The sequence below is a fragment of the Rattus rattus genome, chromosome 3 (genome assembly GCF_011064425.1).
Source record: "Rattus rattus isolate New Zealand chromosome 3, Rrattus_CSIRO_v1, whole genome shotgun sequence".
NCBI lineage: Eukaryota > Metazoa > Chordata > Mammalia > Rodentia > Muridae > Rattus > Rattus rattus.
Genome location: NC_046156.1, coordinates 146,780,137 through 146,800,293, shown reverse-complemented (window position 1 = coordinate 146,800,293; position 20,157 = coordinate 146,780,137). Strand labels below are relative to the sequence as shown.

Below are 20,157 nucleotides of genomic sequence, written 5' to 3'. Positions count from 1 at the left end.
TCCCTAAAAGACCCCAAACTGACATCTCCCCAGAATCTTGGATCAAATTTGGAACCTAAATGCAGGATCTTGTGTTTTCTTACCTAAGACAAGAACCAATTAAGCGGAGTCCTAGTTGCTATATCAAATGAAATAAAACTATAGTCTGTTCATATTGCCTCTCCTGGCTTCTAGTCCATATCACTCCTTGCAATCATAGATCTGCACTCCAATTCCCAGACTAAAGCTCTCTCTGCCTGAAGGAAGGCAGCTCCTATGTGGAATATCTAGAGAGGAGCCTATCATAACTGCTCTCTGAAAGGCTCCAAATAGCAGCAGACTGAAATAGGATGTAAATAGCCACAGCTAATCATTGGATCTTACGGATCAATGAAGGACTTTATGGTAGAAATGCAGGAAAGATTCCATGCCCGGAAGAAGATAGGAACACCATAGGAAGAGCTACAGAATCAACTAAGCTGGACCACTGTGAGATACTAAAGCCTGAACTTCCAACTGAAAAGGTACCAGATGCTGCAGCACATTTATAGCAAATGTAAAGCTTAGTCTCCATGTGGGTATCCCAACATACAGAGCAGGTGTTATACTTAAGCTGTTGACTGTGTAAACCCTTCGCCACCTGAACTCAGGGGCAGAAGTTATGCTAATCCTGAAGAGAGTTGATGTGCCAGGGAAGGAGGATGACCTAGGGCCCCCTGACTGACTCAGAGAAGGAATGAGGGGAGAAGATGTGGGCGGCAGCATTCGAGACATAAAAAGAGCAAATAAATGTAAAATAGTATAGTAGTAAGAACAGGAGGAGGAGGAGGATCAGCTATTAAAAAATTCCAACAAAACAAACAAACCAAAACCACAGGCCTCTTTTTGGAAATAGGCAACTCTCCAAAAGTGAGAACACTAGAAAATACCGTGGCAATTAGAAATTACGTAAAAAAGCTATGTTTTTAGTCCAAGTCAAGTAGAGTCCCGAGTAAGACTCCCATTCTAGCTATCCCTTGTGCTATCATCCTCCATTGTGAGTAACACCTTATATCTTCTTACTGTTGGACCTAATACCTGAGAAATGCTAGTTAAAATGTACCTGGCTTTCTGTCATATATACATTTTCTTTGCCTTTTATCCTTTTCAAAATATATGTCCTTTCTTGGTTCCCGGTAAATTTCTAATCATGCTAACAAGTAACTCTCTTTCACTTTTAAATCCTTACATATACCCCTTGGAAACAAACCCCTCTCACTAATTTTCAAAAATTACAATTAAATAAAAATTTAAATTTAATACTAAAAAATCAAATTAAAATTTAAAAAACTTTAAAATAGTGTGTGAGTTGTGTTGTGCCATAAGTGGTTACACATTATACCCTCTTGTCCAAACAGATTTTCTTGCAAAAGGACATTAAATATGTCACTGGTCTGGTTTCAGCACTCTGTATTTTACCATCCTCTCTATACTGGAACCTCCCTGAGATGCCTCTTCTTCTATATCCTGGTATGTTGCTGTAGCCTTTGACCACTGTGATCCTTCAGCTTTGAATATGCAGGATCTCCTCCATCATATGCTCTAGCAGCAGGACCTAGGCCCCCTACATATATGTAGCAGATGGGCAGCTTGATCTTCAGGTATTTCCCCTAACAGTTCGTTTGCAGACTGGCTCTGACTCTGTTTTCTAACACTGGTTAGTTTCTTTTTTCCTGGGCTGCTTTCTATGGCTTAGGTCGAATGTTTTGCACATATTCCTGTTGCGAATTGATGTATAAGAAAGAGTTGGTGTCAATGGATGTTCTACAGTACTGAGGTAAATAAGAATGGAGTGTTGTAAAGATGGGACTTGGAGGAAGGGACTGCAGTCAGGATATAAAGTAAATAAATTAGTGAAATATATTTATGTACATTTGTATATAATAAAATTACATCTACAGAATACCTGAGTAACATAAAACTGTACCTGAAACATAGGTTAGGGCTAAAATAATGGAAAGAATACAAAATAAAATACACTAATTATTTATCATTACTTATGTATATACCTGTACATATACATATACATTTACATGTACAAGTACACATACACCTATATGTATACACAAACACACATATATATGTATATATAAGAATACATATAAGTTTATATTTACATATACAAATATATATATATGTGCAATATGCTTCAGTAGGAACAGCAATTCACATGATGTGAATATTTAGTAATATAAGTCTAACAATTATGAAAAACAACTAATCTATACTCCAAAAATAAGGGTACAGTGGAAAAAAAAACAAAGAATACCTAGGTAATTTTGATCTTTTAAAAATTCGCTCAGGTGTTCTTGGATAACCATTACATGTGCAGATTATTGTTGACTAAAACATCAATATCTAAACCAATATTTAAGAAGAAAGAAGGAATGAACGGTAGAAGAAAATGATTAACTTCTTTAAACTACATTAAAAAAATCTCCCTTCCCAAATCTTCCTAAAATAGATCAATACATATTCTACTCCACAAGAATGCAATCCTAGGGTTTCCTGTTAGAGAAATGATCCTTCCAAAGTATTCCCAATAACTGAATTATAATTAGACATTTGTTCCCAAAGGCAAATTTCAGATCCCCTTACCTGTCTTAAGATGTCAATCCCAAATAATCTAGTCTCTCAAAAGTCTGACCCTTAATCCACGTGAGCTATAAAAGACAGATAACCTGAAACGTCCAAATTATTCATGGAAGAATCTTTTAGCATTGTTAATACACACAAGAGAGGTTTTAATAGTATAAAGTTTTGTTCTGGAACCTGTTGAAACAGGCTAAACAAAGAAAAAGGAGAATTTTAGGTTAGACCATCTTGAAAATAATGTAAGTTAGAAATCTAACTATGAAGAAAAAATAGGGTAAATGTTTTGTAGACCAACACATAGTATAATCAGAATTCAAAAGAAGTTAGAATATATAGCTAGAGTATGACATAAAATATTTTCTGCAAATCACTTTTCTGTACAGCATCATGGAACAATATTTATAAAATTCTTTATGAATGTCATTGTACTAGATGTACGACTGCTACCTACAGAAGCCAGAGGAAATTGGCAGGATCCCTGGTATCAGCATGAATGAAGATTGTTGCAAACCATGTATGTTCTGTGTGTGAAAACATCCAGTGCTTTCAAACAGCACACCAACTCTCTTGCCACCTGGGGGACACCTTTAACATCTAATGTATAATAAATCCATGACACAGTCTTATAACAATCTAGAACATGGGGAGGAGAATCACGCTCATGATTCTACTCAATGCCCTGGTATATGAATGAATGAAGATTTTGAAGACCATGTGTGTTCTGTGTATGAAACATCCAGTGGTTTTCAACAGCTATCCATTTTTCCAACCATCAAGGAGTGGAGATATTTTTAATATCAAATGTAGTATGAATCCAAGGAACATAATGTGACACTCTAGAACATAAGAACAGAAAGCACACTAGTGATCCTACACAATACAATTATAAAAGTTTCTGCTTCTGCAAGACAGAGATGCAGTGCACCGGGGATTCCATGGGAGCTCAAAGCTCTGGTTAAGTATGAAATCCTTCTATGGAGTATCACACAGAAAAATGACTCAAAGAAGTCAAAGCTATACCTGACCTAGACGGCTCTACATAGTTATAGTTGAGAAAGAAGAATTCAGTAATAGATTCATGTTCTAATCAATGACTTATATTGACCATGTGAAATATTCACAATACCATGACAACAATTCAAGGAAGCAAGTAACCCAAACGTGTTATATGCAAATACTTCTTTTGTCTCACACATGAACTAAACCAATACTCTAGCCAGACCTGAACACAAGGTGTTACATAGACTGCCTTCTTCTTCTTTTTTTTTTTTTTTAATTAACTTGAGTATTTCTTATATACATTTCGAGTGTTATTCCCTTTCCCGGTTTCTGGGCAAACATCCCCTTCCTCCCTCCTCTTCCTTATGGGTGTTCCCCTCCCCATCCTCCCCCCCTTGCCGCCCTCCCCCAAACAATCTAGTTCACTGGGGGTTCAGTCTTAGCAGGACCCAGGGCTTCCCCTTCCACTGGTGCTCTTACTCGGATATTCATTGCTACCTATGAGGTCAGAGTCCAGGGTCAGTCCATGTATAGTCTTTAGGTAGTGGCTTAGTCCCTGGAAGCTCTGGATGCTTGGCATTGTTGTACATATGGGGTCTCGAGCCCCTTCAAGCTCTTCCGGTTCTTTCTCTGATTCCTTCAACGGGGGTCCTATTCTCAATTCAGTGGTTTGCTGCAGGCATATGCCTCTGAGGTTGCTCTATTCTGGCTGTATAGACTGCCTTCTAAATCATGACATTTTAAAGGAGATGACTCCGAAGTAAGATTGAAATATATTTCAACACGCTAGCTTGAGAAAGCAGAATGTTTATAAAGTGACAATACATGTCTGAGTGAAGGAAACCTCTTGGCATAGGACATCATTGCTGCTTGCAATACTAGAAACAGAAGCCTATGAAACTTACAAAAGCACTGCTTCTATATTGGTGCAGTTGCCCAAGTGCTTACTGTATCATTACCTTTGGATGGCATTTAATTTTACAGAAAGAGTTCCTTTTTCCGGGATGCAAAGCCAATTTTCATACATGATCAAGGTAAGTGAGGTTGCATCAATGTTAATAATATAATCCTGTTTTATTGAACATGAAACAAAAAAAAAGTAATTGTCAATGTACATTGTAGATAGTACTTGAGAAACATTTTTTGAAATTAGCACTTTAGAGCAGTGATTTTTATCTTGTGGGTCATAATCATTAGGGGGTCACATATCATACATTTTCCATATCAGATATTCTATGCATTTGTCTTTATAATCGTATCAGGAACAAAATTTGAAGTATGAAGAGAAGCAAAATGAAGTAATGGTTAAAGTCACAAAACCATGAGGAAATATATTAGTGTTACAGGATTAGGGACGTTGAGAATCAGTGGTTGAGAGCATACTTCCCTAAAAGACCCCAAACTGACATGTCCCCAGAATCTTGGATCAAATTTGGAACCTAAATGCAGGATCTTGTGTTTTCTTACATAAGACAAGAACCAATTAAGCAGAGTCCTAGTTGCTATAGCAAATGAAATAAAACTATAGTCTGTTCATATTGCCTCTCCTGGCTTCTAGTCCATATCACTCCTTGCAATCATAGATCTGCACGCCAATTCCCAGACCAAAGCTCTCTGCCTGAAGGAAGGGCTCCTATGTGGAATATCTGAGAGGAGCCTATCATAACTGATCTCTGAAAGGCTCCAAATAGCAGCAGACTGAAATAGGATGTAAATAGCCACAGCCAATCATTGGATCTTACTGATCAATGAAGGACTTTATGGTAAAATGCAGGAAAGATTCCGTGCCCAGAAGAAGATAGGAACACCATAGGAAGAGCTACAGAATCAACTAAGCTGGACCACTGTGAGATACTAAAGGCTTCCAACTGAAAAGGTACCAGATGCTACAGCACATTTATAGCAAATGTAAAGCTTAGTCTCCAGGTGGGTATCCCAACATACGGAGCAGGGGTTATACTTAAGCTGTTGACTGTGAAAACCCTTCCCCTCCTGAACTCAGGGGCAGAAGTTATGCTAACCCTGAAGAGAGTTGATGTGCCAGGGAAGGAGGATGACCTAGGGCCCCTGACTGACTCAGAGAAGGAATGAGGGGAGAAGATGTGGGCGGCAGCATGCGAGACATATAATAACCAAATAAATGTAAAATAGTATAGTAGTAAGAACAGGAGGAGGAGGAGGATCAGCTATTAAAAAATTCCAACAAAACAAACAAACCAAAACCACAGGCCTCTTTTTGGAAATAGGCAACTCTCCAAAAGTGAGAACACTAGAAAATACCGTGGCAATTAGAAATTAAGTAAAAAAGCTATGATTCTACTCCAAGTCATGTAGAGTCCTGAGTAAGACTCCCATTCTAGCTATCCCTTGTGCTATCATCCTCCATTGTGAGTAACATCATTATATCTTCTTACTGTTGGACCTAATACCTGAGAAATGCTAGTTAACATGTACCTGGCTTTCTGTCATATATACATTTTCTTTGCCTTTTATCCTTTTCAAAATATATATCCTTTATTGATTCCCTGTAAATTTCTAATAATGCTAACAAGTAACTCTCTTTTACTTTTAAATCCTTACATATACCCCTTGGAAACAATCCCCTCTCACTAATTTTCAAAAATTACAATTAAATAAAAATTTAAATTCAATACTAAAAAATCAAATTAAAATTTAAAAAACTTTAAAATAGTTTGTGAGTTGTGTTGTGCCATAAGTGATTACACATTATACCCTCTTGTCCAAGCAGATTTTCTTGCAAAAGGACATTAAATATGTCACTGGTCTGGTTTCAGCACTCTGTATTTTACCATCCTCTCTATACTGGAACCTCCCTGAGATGCCTCTCCTTCTATATCCTGGTATCTTGCTGTAGCCTTTGACCACTGTGATCCTTCAGCTTTGAATATGCAGGATCTCCTCCATCATATGCTCTAGCAGCAGGACCTAGGCCCCCTACATATATGTAGCAGATGGGCAGCTTGGTCTTCAGGTATGTCCCCTAACAGTTCGTTTGCAGACTGGCTCTGACTCTGTTTTCTAACACTGGTTAGTTTCTTTTTTCCTGGGCTGCTTTCTATGGCTTAGGTCGAATGTTGGGCATATATTCCTGTTGCGAATTGATGTATAAGAAAGAGTTGGTGTCAATGGATGTTCTACAGTACTGAGGTAAATAAGAATGGAGTGTTGTAAAGATGGGACATGGAGGAAGGGACTGCAGTAAGGATATAAAGTAAATAAATTAGTGAAATATATTTATGTACATTTGTTTATAATAAAATTACATCTACAGAATACCTGAGTAACATAAAAGTGTACCTGAAACATAGGTTAGGGCTAAAATAATGGAAAGAATACAAAATAAAATACACTAATTATTTATCATTACTTATGTATATACCTGTACATATATACAAATACATTTACGTGTACAAGTACACATACACCTATATGTATACACAAACACACATATATATGTATATATAAGAATACATATAAGTTTATATTTACATATACAAAAATATATGTGCAATGTGCTTCAGTATGAACAGCAATTCACATGATGTGAATATTTAGTAATATAAGTATAAAATTAAGAAAAACAACTAATCTATACTCCAAAAATAAGGGTACAGTGGAAAAAAAAAAACAAAGAAAACCTAGGTAATTTTGATCTTTTAAAAATTCGCTCAGGTGTTCTTGGATAACCATTACATGTGCAGATTGTTGTTGACTAAAACAGCAATATCTAAACCAATATTTAAGAAGAAAGAAGGAATGAACGGTAGAACAAAATGATTAACTTCTTTAAACTACATTAAAAAAAAAATCTCCCTTCCCAAATCTTCCTAAAATAGATCAATACATATTCTACTCCACAAGAATGCAATTCTAGGGTTTCCTGTTAGAGAAATGATCCTTCCAAAGTATTCCCAATAACTGAATTATAATTAGACATTTGTTCCCAAAGGCAAATTTCAGATCCCCTTACCTGTCTTAAGATGTCAATCCCAAATAACGAGTCTCTCAAAGTCTGACCCCTTAATCCACGTGGAGCTATGCGCACAGATAACCTGAAACGGTCCAAATTATTCATGGAAGAATCTTTTAGCATTGTTAATACACACAAGAGAGGTTTTAATAGTATAAAGTTTGGTTCTGGAACCTGTTGAAACAGGCTAAACAAAGAAAAAGGAGAATTTTAGGTTAGACCATCTTGAAAATAATGTAAGTTAGAAATCTAACTATGAAGAAAAAATAGGGTAAATGTTTTGTAGACCAACACATAGTATAATCAGAATTCAAAAGAAGTTAGAATATATAGCTAGAGTATGACATAAAATATTTTCTGCAAAACAGTTTTCTGTACAGCATCATGTAAAAATATTTATAAAATTCTTTATGAATGTCAGTGTACTAGATGTACGACTGCTACCTACAGAAGCCAGAGGAAATTGGCAGGATCCCTGGTATCAGCATGAATGAAGATTGTTGCAAACCATGTATGTTCTGTGTGTGAAAACATCCAGTGCTTTCAAACAGCACACCAACTCTCTTGCCACCTGGGGGACACCTTTAACATCTAATGTATAATAAATCCATGACACAGTCTTATAACAATCTAGAACATGGGGAGGAGAATCACGCTCATGATTCTACTCAATGCCCTGGTATATGAATGAATGAAGATTTTGAAGACCATGTGTGTTCTGTGTATGAAACATCCAGTGTTTTTCAACAGCTATCCATTTTTCCAACCACCAAGGAGTGGAGATATATTTAATATCTAATGTAGTATGAATCCATAGAACATTCTTGTGACACTCTAGAACATAAGAACAGAAAGCACACTAGTGATCCTACACAATACAATTATAAAAGTTTCTGCTTCTGCAAGACAGAGATGCAGTGCACCGGGGATGCAATGGGAGCTCAAAGCTCTGGTTAAGTATGAAATCCTTCTATGGAGTATCACACAGAAAAATGACTCAAAGAAGTCAAAGCTATACCTGACCTAGATGGCTATACATAGTTATAGTTGAGAAAGAAGAATTCAGTAATAGATTCATGTTCTAATCAATGAATTATATTGACCATGTGAAATATTCACAATACCATGACAGCAATTCAAGGAATCAAGTAACCCAAACGTGTTATATGCAAATACTTCTTTTGTCTCACACATGAACTAAACCAATACTCTAGCCAGACCTGAACACAAGGTGTTACATAGACTGCCTTCTTCTTTTTCTTCTTCTTCTTCTTTTTTTTTTTAATTAACTTGAGTATTTCTTATATACATTTCGAGTGTTATTCCCTTTCCCGGTGTCCGGGCAAACATCCCCCTCCCCCTCCCCTTCCTTATGGGTGTTCCCCTCCCCACCCTCCCCCCCTTGCTGCCCTCCCCTAAACAATCTAGTTCACTGGGGGTTCAGTCTTAGCAGGACCCAGGGCTTCCCCTTCCACTGGTGCTCTTACTCAGATATTCATTGCTACCTATGAGGTCAGAGTCCAGGGTCAGTCCATGTATAGTCTTTAGGTAGTGGCTTAGTCACTGAAAGCCCTGGTTGCTTGGCATTGTTGTACATATGGGGTCTCGAGCCCCTTCATGCTCTTCCGGTTCTTTCTCTGATTCCTTCAACGGGGGTCCTATTCTCAATTCAGTGGTTTGCTGCTGGCATACGCCTCTGAGGTTGCTCTATTCTGGCTGTATAGACTGCCTTCTAAATCATGACATTTTAAAGGAGACGACTCCGAAGTAAGATTGAAATATATTTCAACACGCTAGCTTGAGAAAGCAGAATGTTTATAAAGTGACAATACATGTCTGAGTGAAGGAAACCTCTTGGCATAGGACATCATTGCTGCTTGCAATACTAGAAACAGAAGCCTATGTAACTTACAAAAGCACTGCTTCTATATTGGTGCAGTTGCCCAAGTGTTTACTGTATCATTACCTTTGGATGGCATTTAATTTTACAGAAAGAGTTCCTTTTTCCGGGATGCAAAGCCAATTTTCATACATGATCAAGGTAAGTGAGGTTGCATCAATGTTAATAATATAATCCTGTTTTTTTGAACATGAAACAAAAAAAAGTATAGGTCAATGTACATTGTAGATAGTACTTGAGAAACATTTTTTGAAATTAGCACTTTAGAGCAGTGATTTTTATCTTGTGGGACATAATAATTAGGGGGTCACATATCATACATTTTCCATATCAGATATTCTATGCATTTGTCTTTATAATCATATCAAGAACAAAATTTGAAGTATGAAGAGAAGCAAAATGAAGTAATGGTTAAAGTCACAAAACCATGAGGAAATATATTAGTGTTACAGGATTAGGGATGTTGAGAATCAGTGGTTGAGAGCATACTTCCCTAAAAGACCCCAAACTGACATCTCCCCAGAATCTTGGATCAAATTTGGAACCTAAATGCAGGATCTTGTGTTTTCTTACCTAAGACAAGAACCAATTAAGCGGAGTCCTAGTTGCTATAGCAAATGAAATAAAACTATAGTCTGTTCATATTGCCTCTCCTGGCTTCTAGTCCATATCACTCCTTGCAATCATAGATCTGCACGCCAATTCCCAGACCAAAGCTCTCTCTGCCTGAAGGAAGGCAGCTCCTATGTGGAATATCTAGAGAGGAGCCTATCATAACTGCTCTCTGAAAGGCTCCAAATAGCAGCAGACTGAAATAGGATGTAAATAGCCACAGCCAATCATTGGATCTTACTGATCAATGAAGTACTTTATGGTAAAATGCAGGAAAGATTCCGTGCCCAGAAGAAGATAGGAACACCATAGGAAGAGCTACAGAATCAACTAAGCTGGACCACTGTGAGATACTAAAGGCTGAACTTCCAACTGAAAAGGTACCAGATACTGCAGCACATTTATAGCAAATGTAAAGCTTAGACTCCAGGTGGGTATCCCAACATACGGAGCAGGGGTTATACTTAAGCTGTTGACTGTGAAAACCCTTCCCCTCCTGAACTCAGGGGCAGAAGTTATGCTAACCCTGAAGAGAGTTGATGTGCCAGGGAAGGAGGATGACCTAGGGCCCCCTGACTGACTCAGAGAAGGAATGAGGGGAGAAGATGTGGGCGGCAGCATGCGAGACATAAAATAAGCAAATAAATGTAAAATAGTATAGTAGTAAGAACAGGAGGAGGAGGAGGATCAGCTATTAAAAAATTTCAACAAAACAAACAAACCAAAACCACAGGCCTCTTTTTGGAAATAGGCAACTCTCCAAAAGTGAGAACACTAGAAAATACCGTGGCAATTAGAAATTAAGTAAAAAAGCTATGTTTCTACTCCAAGTCATGTAGAGTCCTGAGTAAGACTCCCATTCTAGCTATCCCTTGTGCTATCATCCTCCATTGTGAGTAACATCATTATATCTTCTTACTGTTGGACCTAATACCTGAGAAATGCTAGTTAACATGTACCTTGCTTTCTGTCATATATATATTTTCTTTGCCTTTTATCCTTTTCAAAATATATGTCCTTTATTGATTCCCTGTAAATTTCTAATCATGCTAACAAGTAACTCTCTTTTACTTTTAAATCCTTCCATATACCCCTTGGAAACAATCCCTCTCACTAATTTTCAAAAATTACAATTAAATAAAAATTTAAATTCAATACTAAAAAATCAAATTAAAATTTAAAAAACTTTAAAATAGTTTGTGAGTTGTGTTGTGCCATAAGTGGTTACACATTATACCCTCTTGTCCAAGCAGATTTTCTTGCATAAGGACATTAAATAAGTCACTGGTCTGGTTTCAGCACTCTGCATTTCACCATCCTCTCAATACTGGAACCTCCCTGAGATGCCTCTCCTTCTATATCCTGGTATCTTGCTGTAGCCTTTGACCACTGTGATCCTTCAGCTTTGAATATGCAGGATCTCCTCCATCATATGCTCTAGCAGCAGGACCTAGGCCCCCTACATATATGTAGCAGATGGGCAGCTTGGTCTTCAGGTATGTCCCCTAACAGTTCGTTTGCAGACTGGCTCTGACTCTGTTTTCTAACACTGGTTAGTTTCTTTTTTCCTGGGCTGCTTTCTATGGCTTAGGTCGAATGTTGGGCATATATTCCTGTTGCGAATTGATGTATAAGAAAGAGTTGGTGTCAATGGATGTTCTACAGTACTGAGGTAAATAAGAATGGAGTGTTGTAAAGATGGGACTTGGAGGAAGGGACTGCAGTAAGGATATAAAGTAAATAAATTAGTGAAATATATTTATGTACATTTGTTTATAATAAAATTACATCTACAGAATACCTGAGTAACATAAAAGTGTACCTGAAACATAGGTTAGGGCTAAAATAATGGAAAGAATACAAAATAAAACACACTAATTATTTATCATTACTTATGTATATACCTGTACATATATACAAATTCATTTACATGTACAAGTACACATACACCTATATGTATACACAAACACACATATATATGTATATATAAGAATACATATAAGTTTCAATTTACATATACAAAAATATATATGTGCAATGTGGTTCAGTATGAACAGCAATTTACATGATGTGAATATTTAGTAATATAAGTATAAAATTATGAAAAACAACTAATCTATACTCCAAAAATAAGGGTACAGTGGAAAAAAAAACAAAGAAAACCTAGGTAATTTTGATCTTTTAAAAATTCGCTCAGGTGTTCTTGGATAACCATTACATGTGCAGATTGTTGTTGACTAAAACATCAATATCTAAACCAATATTTAAGAAGAAAGAAGGAATGAACGGTAGAACAAAATGATTAACTTCTTTAAACTACATTAAAAAATCTCCCTTCCAGGGGTTGGGGATGTAGCTCAGTGGTACAGCGCTTGCCTAGCAAGCACAAGGCCCTGGGTTCGGTCCCCAGCTCAAAAAAAAAAAAAAATCTCCCTTCCCAAATATCCTAAAATAGATCAATACATATTCTACTCCAGTCCACAAGAATGCAATCCCAGGGTTTCCTGTTAGAGAAATGATCCTTCCAAAGTATTCCCAATAACTGAATTATAATTAGACATTTGTTCCCAAAGGCAAATTTCAGATCCCCTTACCTGTCTTAAGATGTCAGTCCCAAATAACGAGTCTCTCAAAGTCTGACCCCTTAATCCACGTGGAGCTATGCGCACAGATAACCTGAAACGGTCCAAATTATTCATGGAACAATCTTTTAGCATTGTTAATACACACAAGAGAGGTTTTGATAGTATAAAGTTTGGTTCTGGAACCTGTTGAAACAGGCTAAACAAAGAAAAGGAGAATTTTAGGTTAGACCATCTTGAAAATAATGTAAGTTAGAAATCTAACTATGAAGAAAAAATAGGGTAAATGTTTTGTAGACCAACACATAGTATAATCAGAATTCAAAAGAAGTTAGAATATATAGCTAGAGTATGACATAAAATATTTTCTGCAAATCACTTTTCTGTACAGCATCTTGGAAAAATATTTTTAAAATTCTTTATGAATGTCAGTGTACTAGATGTACGACTGCTACCTACAGAAGCCAGAGGAAATTGGCAGGATCCCTGGTATCAGCATGAATGAAGATTGTTGCAAACCATGTATGTTCTGTGTGTGAAAACATCCAGTGCTTTCAAACAGCACACCAACTTTCTTGCCACCTGGGGGACACCTTTAACATCTAATGTATTATAAATCCATGACACAGTCTTATAACAATCTAGAACATGGGGAGGAGAATCACGCTCATGATTCTACTCAATGCCCTGGTATATGAATGAATGAAGATTTTGAAGACCATGTGTGTTCTGTGTATGAAACATCCAGTGTTTTTCAACAGCTATCCATTTTTCCAACCATCAAGGAGTGGAGATATATTTAATATCTAATGTAGTATGAATCCATAGAACATTCTGGTGACACTCTAGAACATAAGAACAGAAAGCACACTAGTGATCCTACACAGTACATGTATAAAATTTTCTGCTTCTGCAAGACAGAGATGCAGTGCACCGGGGATGCAATGGGAGCTCAAAGCTCTGGTTAGGTATGAAATCCTTCTATGGAGCGTCACACAGAAAAATGACTCAAAGAAGTCAAAGCTATACCTGACCTTAAGGTCTCTACATAGTTATAGTTGAGAAAGAAGAATTCAGTAATAGATTCATGTTCTAATCAATGACTTATATTGACCACGTGAAATATTCACAATACCATGACAACAATTCAAGGAAGCAAGTAACCCACACGTATTATATGCACATACTTCTTTTGTCTCACACATGAACTAAACCAATACTCTAGCCAGACCTGAACACAAGGTGTTACATAGACTGCCTTCTAAATCATGACATTTTAAAGGAGACGACTCCCAAGTAAGATTGAAACATGGTTCAACACGCTAGTTGAGAAAGCAGAATGTTTGTAAAGTGACAATACATGTCTGAGTGAAGGAAACCTCTTGGCATAGGACATCATTGCTGCTTGCAATACTAGAAACAGAAGCCTATATAACTTACAAAAGCACTGCTTCTATATTGGTGCAGTTGCCCAAGTGCTTACTGTATCATTACCTTTGGATGGCATTTAATTTTACAGAAAGAGTTCCTTTTTCTGGGATGCAAAGCCAATTTTCATACAGGATCAAGGTAAGTGACGTTGAATCAATGTTAATAATATAATCCTGTTTTATTGAACATGAAACAAAAAAAAGTAATGGTCAATGTACATTGTAGATAGTACTTGAGAAACATTTTTTGAAATTAGCACTTTAGAGCAGTGATTTTTATCTTGTGGGTCATAATCATTAGGGGGTCACATATCATATATTTTACATATCAGATATTCTATGCATTTGTCTTTATATTCATATCAGGAACAAAATTTGAAGTATGAAGAGAAGCGAAATGAAGTAATGGTTAAGAGTCACAAAACCATGAGGAAACATATTAGTGTTACAGGATTAGGGACGTTGAGAATCAGTGGTTGAGAGCATACTTCCCTAAAAGACCCCAAACTGACATGTCCCCAGAATCTTGGATTAAATGTGGAACCTAAACGCAGGATCTTGTGTTTTCTTACCTAAGACAAGAACCAATTAAGCAGAGTTCTAGTTGCTATAGCAATGAAATAAAACTACAGTCTGTTCATACTGCCTCTCCTGGCTTCTAGTCCATATCACTCCTTGCAATCATAGATCTGCACTCCAATTCCCAGACCAAAGCTCTCTCTGCCTGAAGGAAGGCAGCTCCTTTGTGGAATATCCAGAGAGGAGCCTATCATAACTGCTCTCTGAAAGGCTCCAACTAGCAGCAGACTGAAATGGGATATGAATAGCCACAGCCAATCATTGGATTTTATGGATCAATGAAGGACTTTATGGTAGAAATGCAGGAAAGATTCCATGCCCGGAAAAAGATAGGAACTCCATAGGAAGAGCTACAGAATCAACTAAGCTGGTCCACTGTGAAATACTAAAGCCTGAACTTCCAACTGAAAAGTCACCAGATGCTGCAGCACATTTATAGCAAATGTAAAGCTTAGTCTCCATGTGGGTATCCCAACATACGGAGCCGGGGTTATACTTAAGCTGTTGACTGTGAAAACCCTTCCCCTCCTGAACTCAGGGGCAGAAGTTATGCTAACCCTGAAGAGAGTTGATGTGCCAGGGAAGGAGGATGACCTAGGGCCCCCGACTGACTCAGAGAAGGAATGAGGGGAGAAGATGTGGACCACAGCATGCGAGACATAAAATGAGCAAATAAATGTAAAGTAGTAGGAGTAGTAAGAAGAGGAGGAGGAGGAGGATCAGCTATTAAAAATTCCAAAAAAACAAACAAACCAAAACCACAGGCCTCTTTTTGGAAATAGGCAACTCTCCAAAAGTGAGAACACTAGAAAATACCATGGTAAATAGAAATTAAGTAAAAAAGCTATGTTTCTAGTCCAAGCCAAGTAGAGTCCCTTGTAAGAAAAGCATTCTTGCTATCCCTTGTGCTATCATCCTCCATTGTGAGTATCATCATTATATCTTCTTACTGTTGGACCTAATACCTGAGAAATGCTAGTTAACATGTAACTTGTTTTCTGTCATATGTACATTTTCTTTGCCTTTTATCCTTTTCAAAATATATGTCCTTTATTGATTCCCTGTAAATTTCTAATCATGCTACCAAGTTTCTCTCTTTCACTTTTAAATCCTTCCATATACCCCTTGGAAACAATTCCTCTCAGTAATTTTCAAAAAATAAAATTAAATAAAAATTTAAATTTAATATTAAAAAATCAAATTAAAATTTAAAAAAATTTAAAATAGTGTGTGAGTTATGTTGTGCCATAAGTGGTTATACATTATACCCTCTTGTCTAAACAGATTTTCTTGCAAAAGGACATTAAATATGTCACTGGTCTGGTTTCAGCACTCTCTATTTTACCATACTCTCAATACTGGAACCTCCCTGAGATGCCTCTCCTTCTATATCCTGGTATCTTGCTGTAGCCTTTGATCCCTATAATCCTTCATCTTTGAATCTGCAGGACCTCCTTTATCATATGCTCCAGCAGCAGGACCTAGGCCCCCTACATATATGTAGCAGATGTTCAGCTTGATCTTCGGGTATGTCCCCTAACAGTTCGTGTGCAGACTGTCTCTGACTCTGTTTTCTAACACTGGTTAGTTTCTTTTTTCCTGGGCTGCTTTCTATGGTTTAGGACGAAGGTAGTGCACATATTCCTGTTGTGAATTAATATATAAGAAAGAGTTGGTGTCAATGTAAGTTCTACAGTACTGAGGTAAAGAAGAATGGAGTGAAAGTCATGTTGTATAGATGGGACTTGGAGGAAGGGACTGCAGTCAGGATATAAAGTAAATAAATAGTGAAAAATATTTATGTACATGTGTTTATAATAAAATTACATCTACAGAATACCTGAGTAACATAAAACTATACCTGAAATAGGTTAGGGCTAAAATAATGGAAAGAATAAAAAATAAAATACACTAATTATTTATCATTACTCATGTATATACCTACACATATACAAATATATTTACATTTACAAGTAAAATACACCTATATGTATAAACAAACACACATACATATATATATGTATATATAAGAATACATATAAGTTTATATTTATATATAAAAATATATATATGTGCAATGTGCTTCAATATGAACAGCAATTCACATGATGTGAATATTTAGTAATATATGTCTAAGAATTATGAAAAATAACTAATCTATACTCCAAAACTAATGGTACAGTGGAAAAAAACAAAGAAAACCTAGGTAATTTTGATCTTTTAAAAATTCGCTCAAGTCTTCTTGAATAACCATTATATGTGCAACAGATTATTGTTGACTAAAACATCAATATCTAAACCAATATTTAAGAAGAAAGAAGGAGTGAACGGGAGAACAAAATGATGAACTTCTTTAAAATACATTAAAAAATCTCCCTTCCCAAATCTTCCTAAAATAGATCAATACATATTCTACTCCACTCCACAAGAATGCAATCCTAGGGTTTCCTGTTAGAGAAATGATCCTTCCAAAGTATTCCCAATATCTGAATTATAATTAGACATTTGTTCCCAAAGGCAAATTTCAGATCCCCTTACCTGTCTTAAGATGTCAATCCCAAATAACGAGTCTCTCAAAGTCTGACCCCTTAATCCACGCGGAGCTATGCGCACAGATAACCTGAAACGGTCCAAATTATTCATGGAAGAATCTTTTAGCATTGCTAATACACACAAGAGAGGTTTTAATAGTATAAAGTTTGGTTCTGGAACCTGTTGAAACAGGCTAAACAAAGAAAAAGGAGAATTTTAGGTTAGACTATCCTGAAAATAATGTAAGTTAGAAATCTAACTACGAAGAACAAATAGGGTAAATGTGTTGTAGACCAACACATAGTATAATCAGAATTCAAAAGAAGTTAGAATATATAGCTAGAGTATGACATAAAATATTTTCTGCAAATCACTTTTCTGTACAGCATCTTGGAAAAATATTTTTAAAATTCTTTATGAATGTCAGTGTACTAGATGTATGACTGCTACCTACAGAAGCCAGAGGAAATTGGCAGGATCCCTGGTATCAGCATGAATGAAGATTGTTGCAAACCATGTATGTTCTGTGTGTGAATACATCCAGTGCTTTCAAACAGCACACCAACTTTCTTGACAGCCGGGGGACACCTTTAACATCTAATGTAATATAAATCCATGACACAGTCTTATAACAATCTAGAACATGGGGAGGAGAATCACACTCATGATTCTACTCAATGCCCTGGTATATGAATGAATGAAGATTTTGAAGACCATGTGTGTTCTGTGTATGAAACATCCAGTGTTTTTCAACAGCAAACCATCTTTCCTACCACCATGGAGTGGAGATACATTTAATATCTAATGTAGTACGAATCCATGGAACACTCTGGTGACACTCTAGAACATAAGAACAGAAAGCACACTAGTGATCCTACACAATACATTTATAAAAGTTTCTGCTACTGTAAGACAGAGATGCAGTGCACCGGGGATGCAATGGGAGCTCAAAGCTCTGGTTAGGTATGAAATCCTTCTATGGAGTATCACACAGAAAAATGACTCAAAGAAGTCAAAGCTATACCTGACCTTAAGGTCTCTACATAGTTATAGTTGAGAAAGAAGAATTCAGTAATAGATTCATGTTCTAATCAATGACTTATATTGACCACGTGAAATATTCACAATACCATGACAATTCAAGGAAGCAAGTAACCCACACGTGTTATATGCAAATACTTCTTTTGTCTCACACATGAACTAAACCAATACTCTAGCCAGACCTGAACACAAGGTGTTACATAGACTGCCTTCTAAATCATGACATTTTAAAGGAGACGACTCCCAAGTAAGATTGAAACATGGTTCAACACGCTAGCTTGAGGAAACAGAATGTTTGTAAAGTGACAATACATGTCTCAGTGAAGGAAACCTCTTGGTATAGTACATCATTGCTGCTTGCAATACTAGAATCAGAAGCCTATGTAACTTGCAAAAGCACTGCTTCTATATTGGTTCAGTTCCCGAAGTGCTTACTGTATCTTTACCTTTGGATGGCATTAAATTTTCCAGACATTGTTCCTTTTTCTGGGATGCAATGCCAATCTTCATACATGAAGATTGAAGTTGAATCAATGTTAATAATATAATCCTGTTTTATTGAACATGAAACAAAAAAAAAGTAATGGTCAATGTATATTGTAGATAGTACTTGAGAAACATTTTTTGAAATTAGCACTTTAGACCAGTAATTCTTATCTTGTGGGTCATAATCATTAGGGGGTCACATATCATACATTTTCCATATCAGATATTCTATCCATTTTTCTTTATAATCATATCAGGAACAAAATTTTAAGTATGAAGAGAAGCAAAATGAAGTAATGGTTAAGAGTCACAAAACCATGAGGAAACATATTAGTGTTACAGGATTAGGGAGGTTGAGAATCAGTGGTTGAGAGCATACTTCCCTAAAAGACCCCAAACTTACATCTCCCCAGAATCTTGGATCAAATGTTGAACCTAAATGCAGGATCTTGTGTTTTCTTACCTAAGGCAAGAATCAATTAAGCAGAGTCCTAGTTGCTATAGCAATGAAATAAAACTACAGTCTGTTCATACTGCCTCTCCTGGCTTCTAGTCCACACCACTCCTTGCAACATTGATCTGCACTCCAATTCCCAGACCAAAGCTCTCCCTGCCTGAAGGAAGGCAGCTCCTTTGTGGAATATCCAGAGAGGAGCCTATCATAACTGCTCTCTGAAAGGCTCCATCAGCAGCAGACTGAAATAGGATATGAATAGCCACAGCCAATCATTGGATCTTATGGATCAATGAAGGACTTTATGGTAGAATTTCAGGAAAGATTCCGTGCCCGGAAGAAGATAGGAACTCCATAGGAAGAGCTACAGAATCAACTAAGCTGGTCCACTGTGAAATACTAAAGGCTGAACTTCCAACTGAAAAGGCACCAGATGCTGCAGCACATTTATAGAAAATGTAAAGCTTAGTCTCCATGTGGGTATCCCAACATACGGAGCCGGGGTTATACTTAAGCTGTTGACTGTGAAAACCCTTCCCCACCTGAACTCAGGGGCAGAAGTTATGCTAACCCTGAAGAGAGTTGATGTGCCAGGGAAGGAGGATGACCTAGGGCCCCCTGACTGACTCAGAGAAGGAATGAGGGGAGAAGATGTGGGTGGCAGCATGCGAGACATAAAATGAGCAAATAAATGTAAAGTAGTAGGAGTAGTAAGAACAGGATGAGGAGGAGGAGGAGGAGGAACAGCTATTAAAAATTCCAACAAAACAAACAAACTAAAACCACAGGCCTCTTTTTGGAAATAGATAACTCTCCAAAAGTGAGAACACTAGAAAATACCTCCTTCTGATTGTGTAATTTGGTGAATCTGTATTTTAGTTCACACAGAGTAAAGGTGTAATAAACATGTACACCTCTGCTTAAAGACCGAGGTGGAA

The 20,157-nt window shown here is 36.9% G+C and overlaps 1 protein-coding gene across 1 annotated transcript in view; it reads right to left on the bottom strand.

Moving 5' to 3' along the window:
• Positions 1-20,157, bottom strand: part of LOC116895965 — an 83,362-nt gene that overhangs the window by 27,756 nt on the left and 35,449 nt on the right. Inside the window, exons 17-24 of the mRNA XM_032897012.1 lie at positions 18,726-18,829; positions 17,245-17,326; positions 14,192-14,301; positions 12,710-12,791; positions 9,570-9,679; positions 7,604-7,685; positions 5,830-5,881; positions 4,572-4,740 (exon numbers count right to left, since the gene is read on the bottom strand). Coding sequence (XP_032752903.1) covers positions 4,572-4,740; positions 5,830-5,881; positions 7,604-7,685; positions 9,570-9,679; positions 12,710-12,791; positions 14,192-14,301; positions 17,245-17,326; positions 18,726-18,829 — 791 coding nt within the window. The remainder of the gene's footprint in view (positions 1-4,571; positions 4,741-5,829; positions 5,882-7,603; positions 7,686-9,569; positions 9,680-12,709; positions 12,792-14,191; positions 14,302-17,244; positions 17,327-18,725; positions 18,830-20,157) is intronic.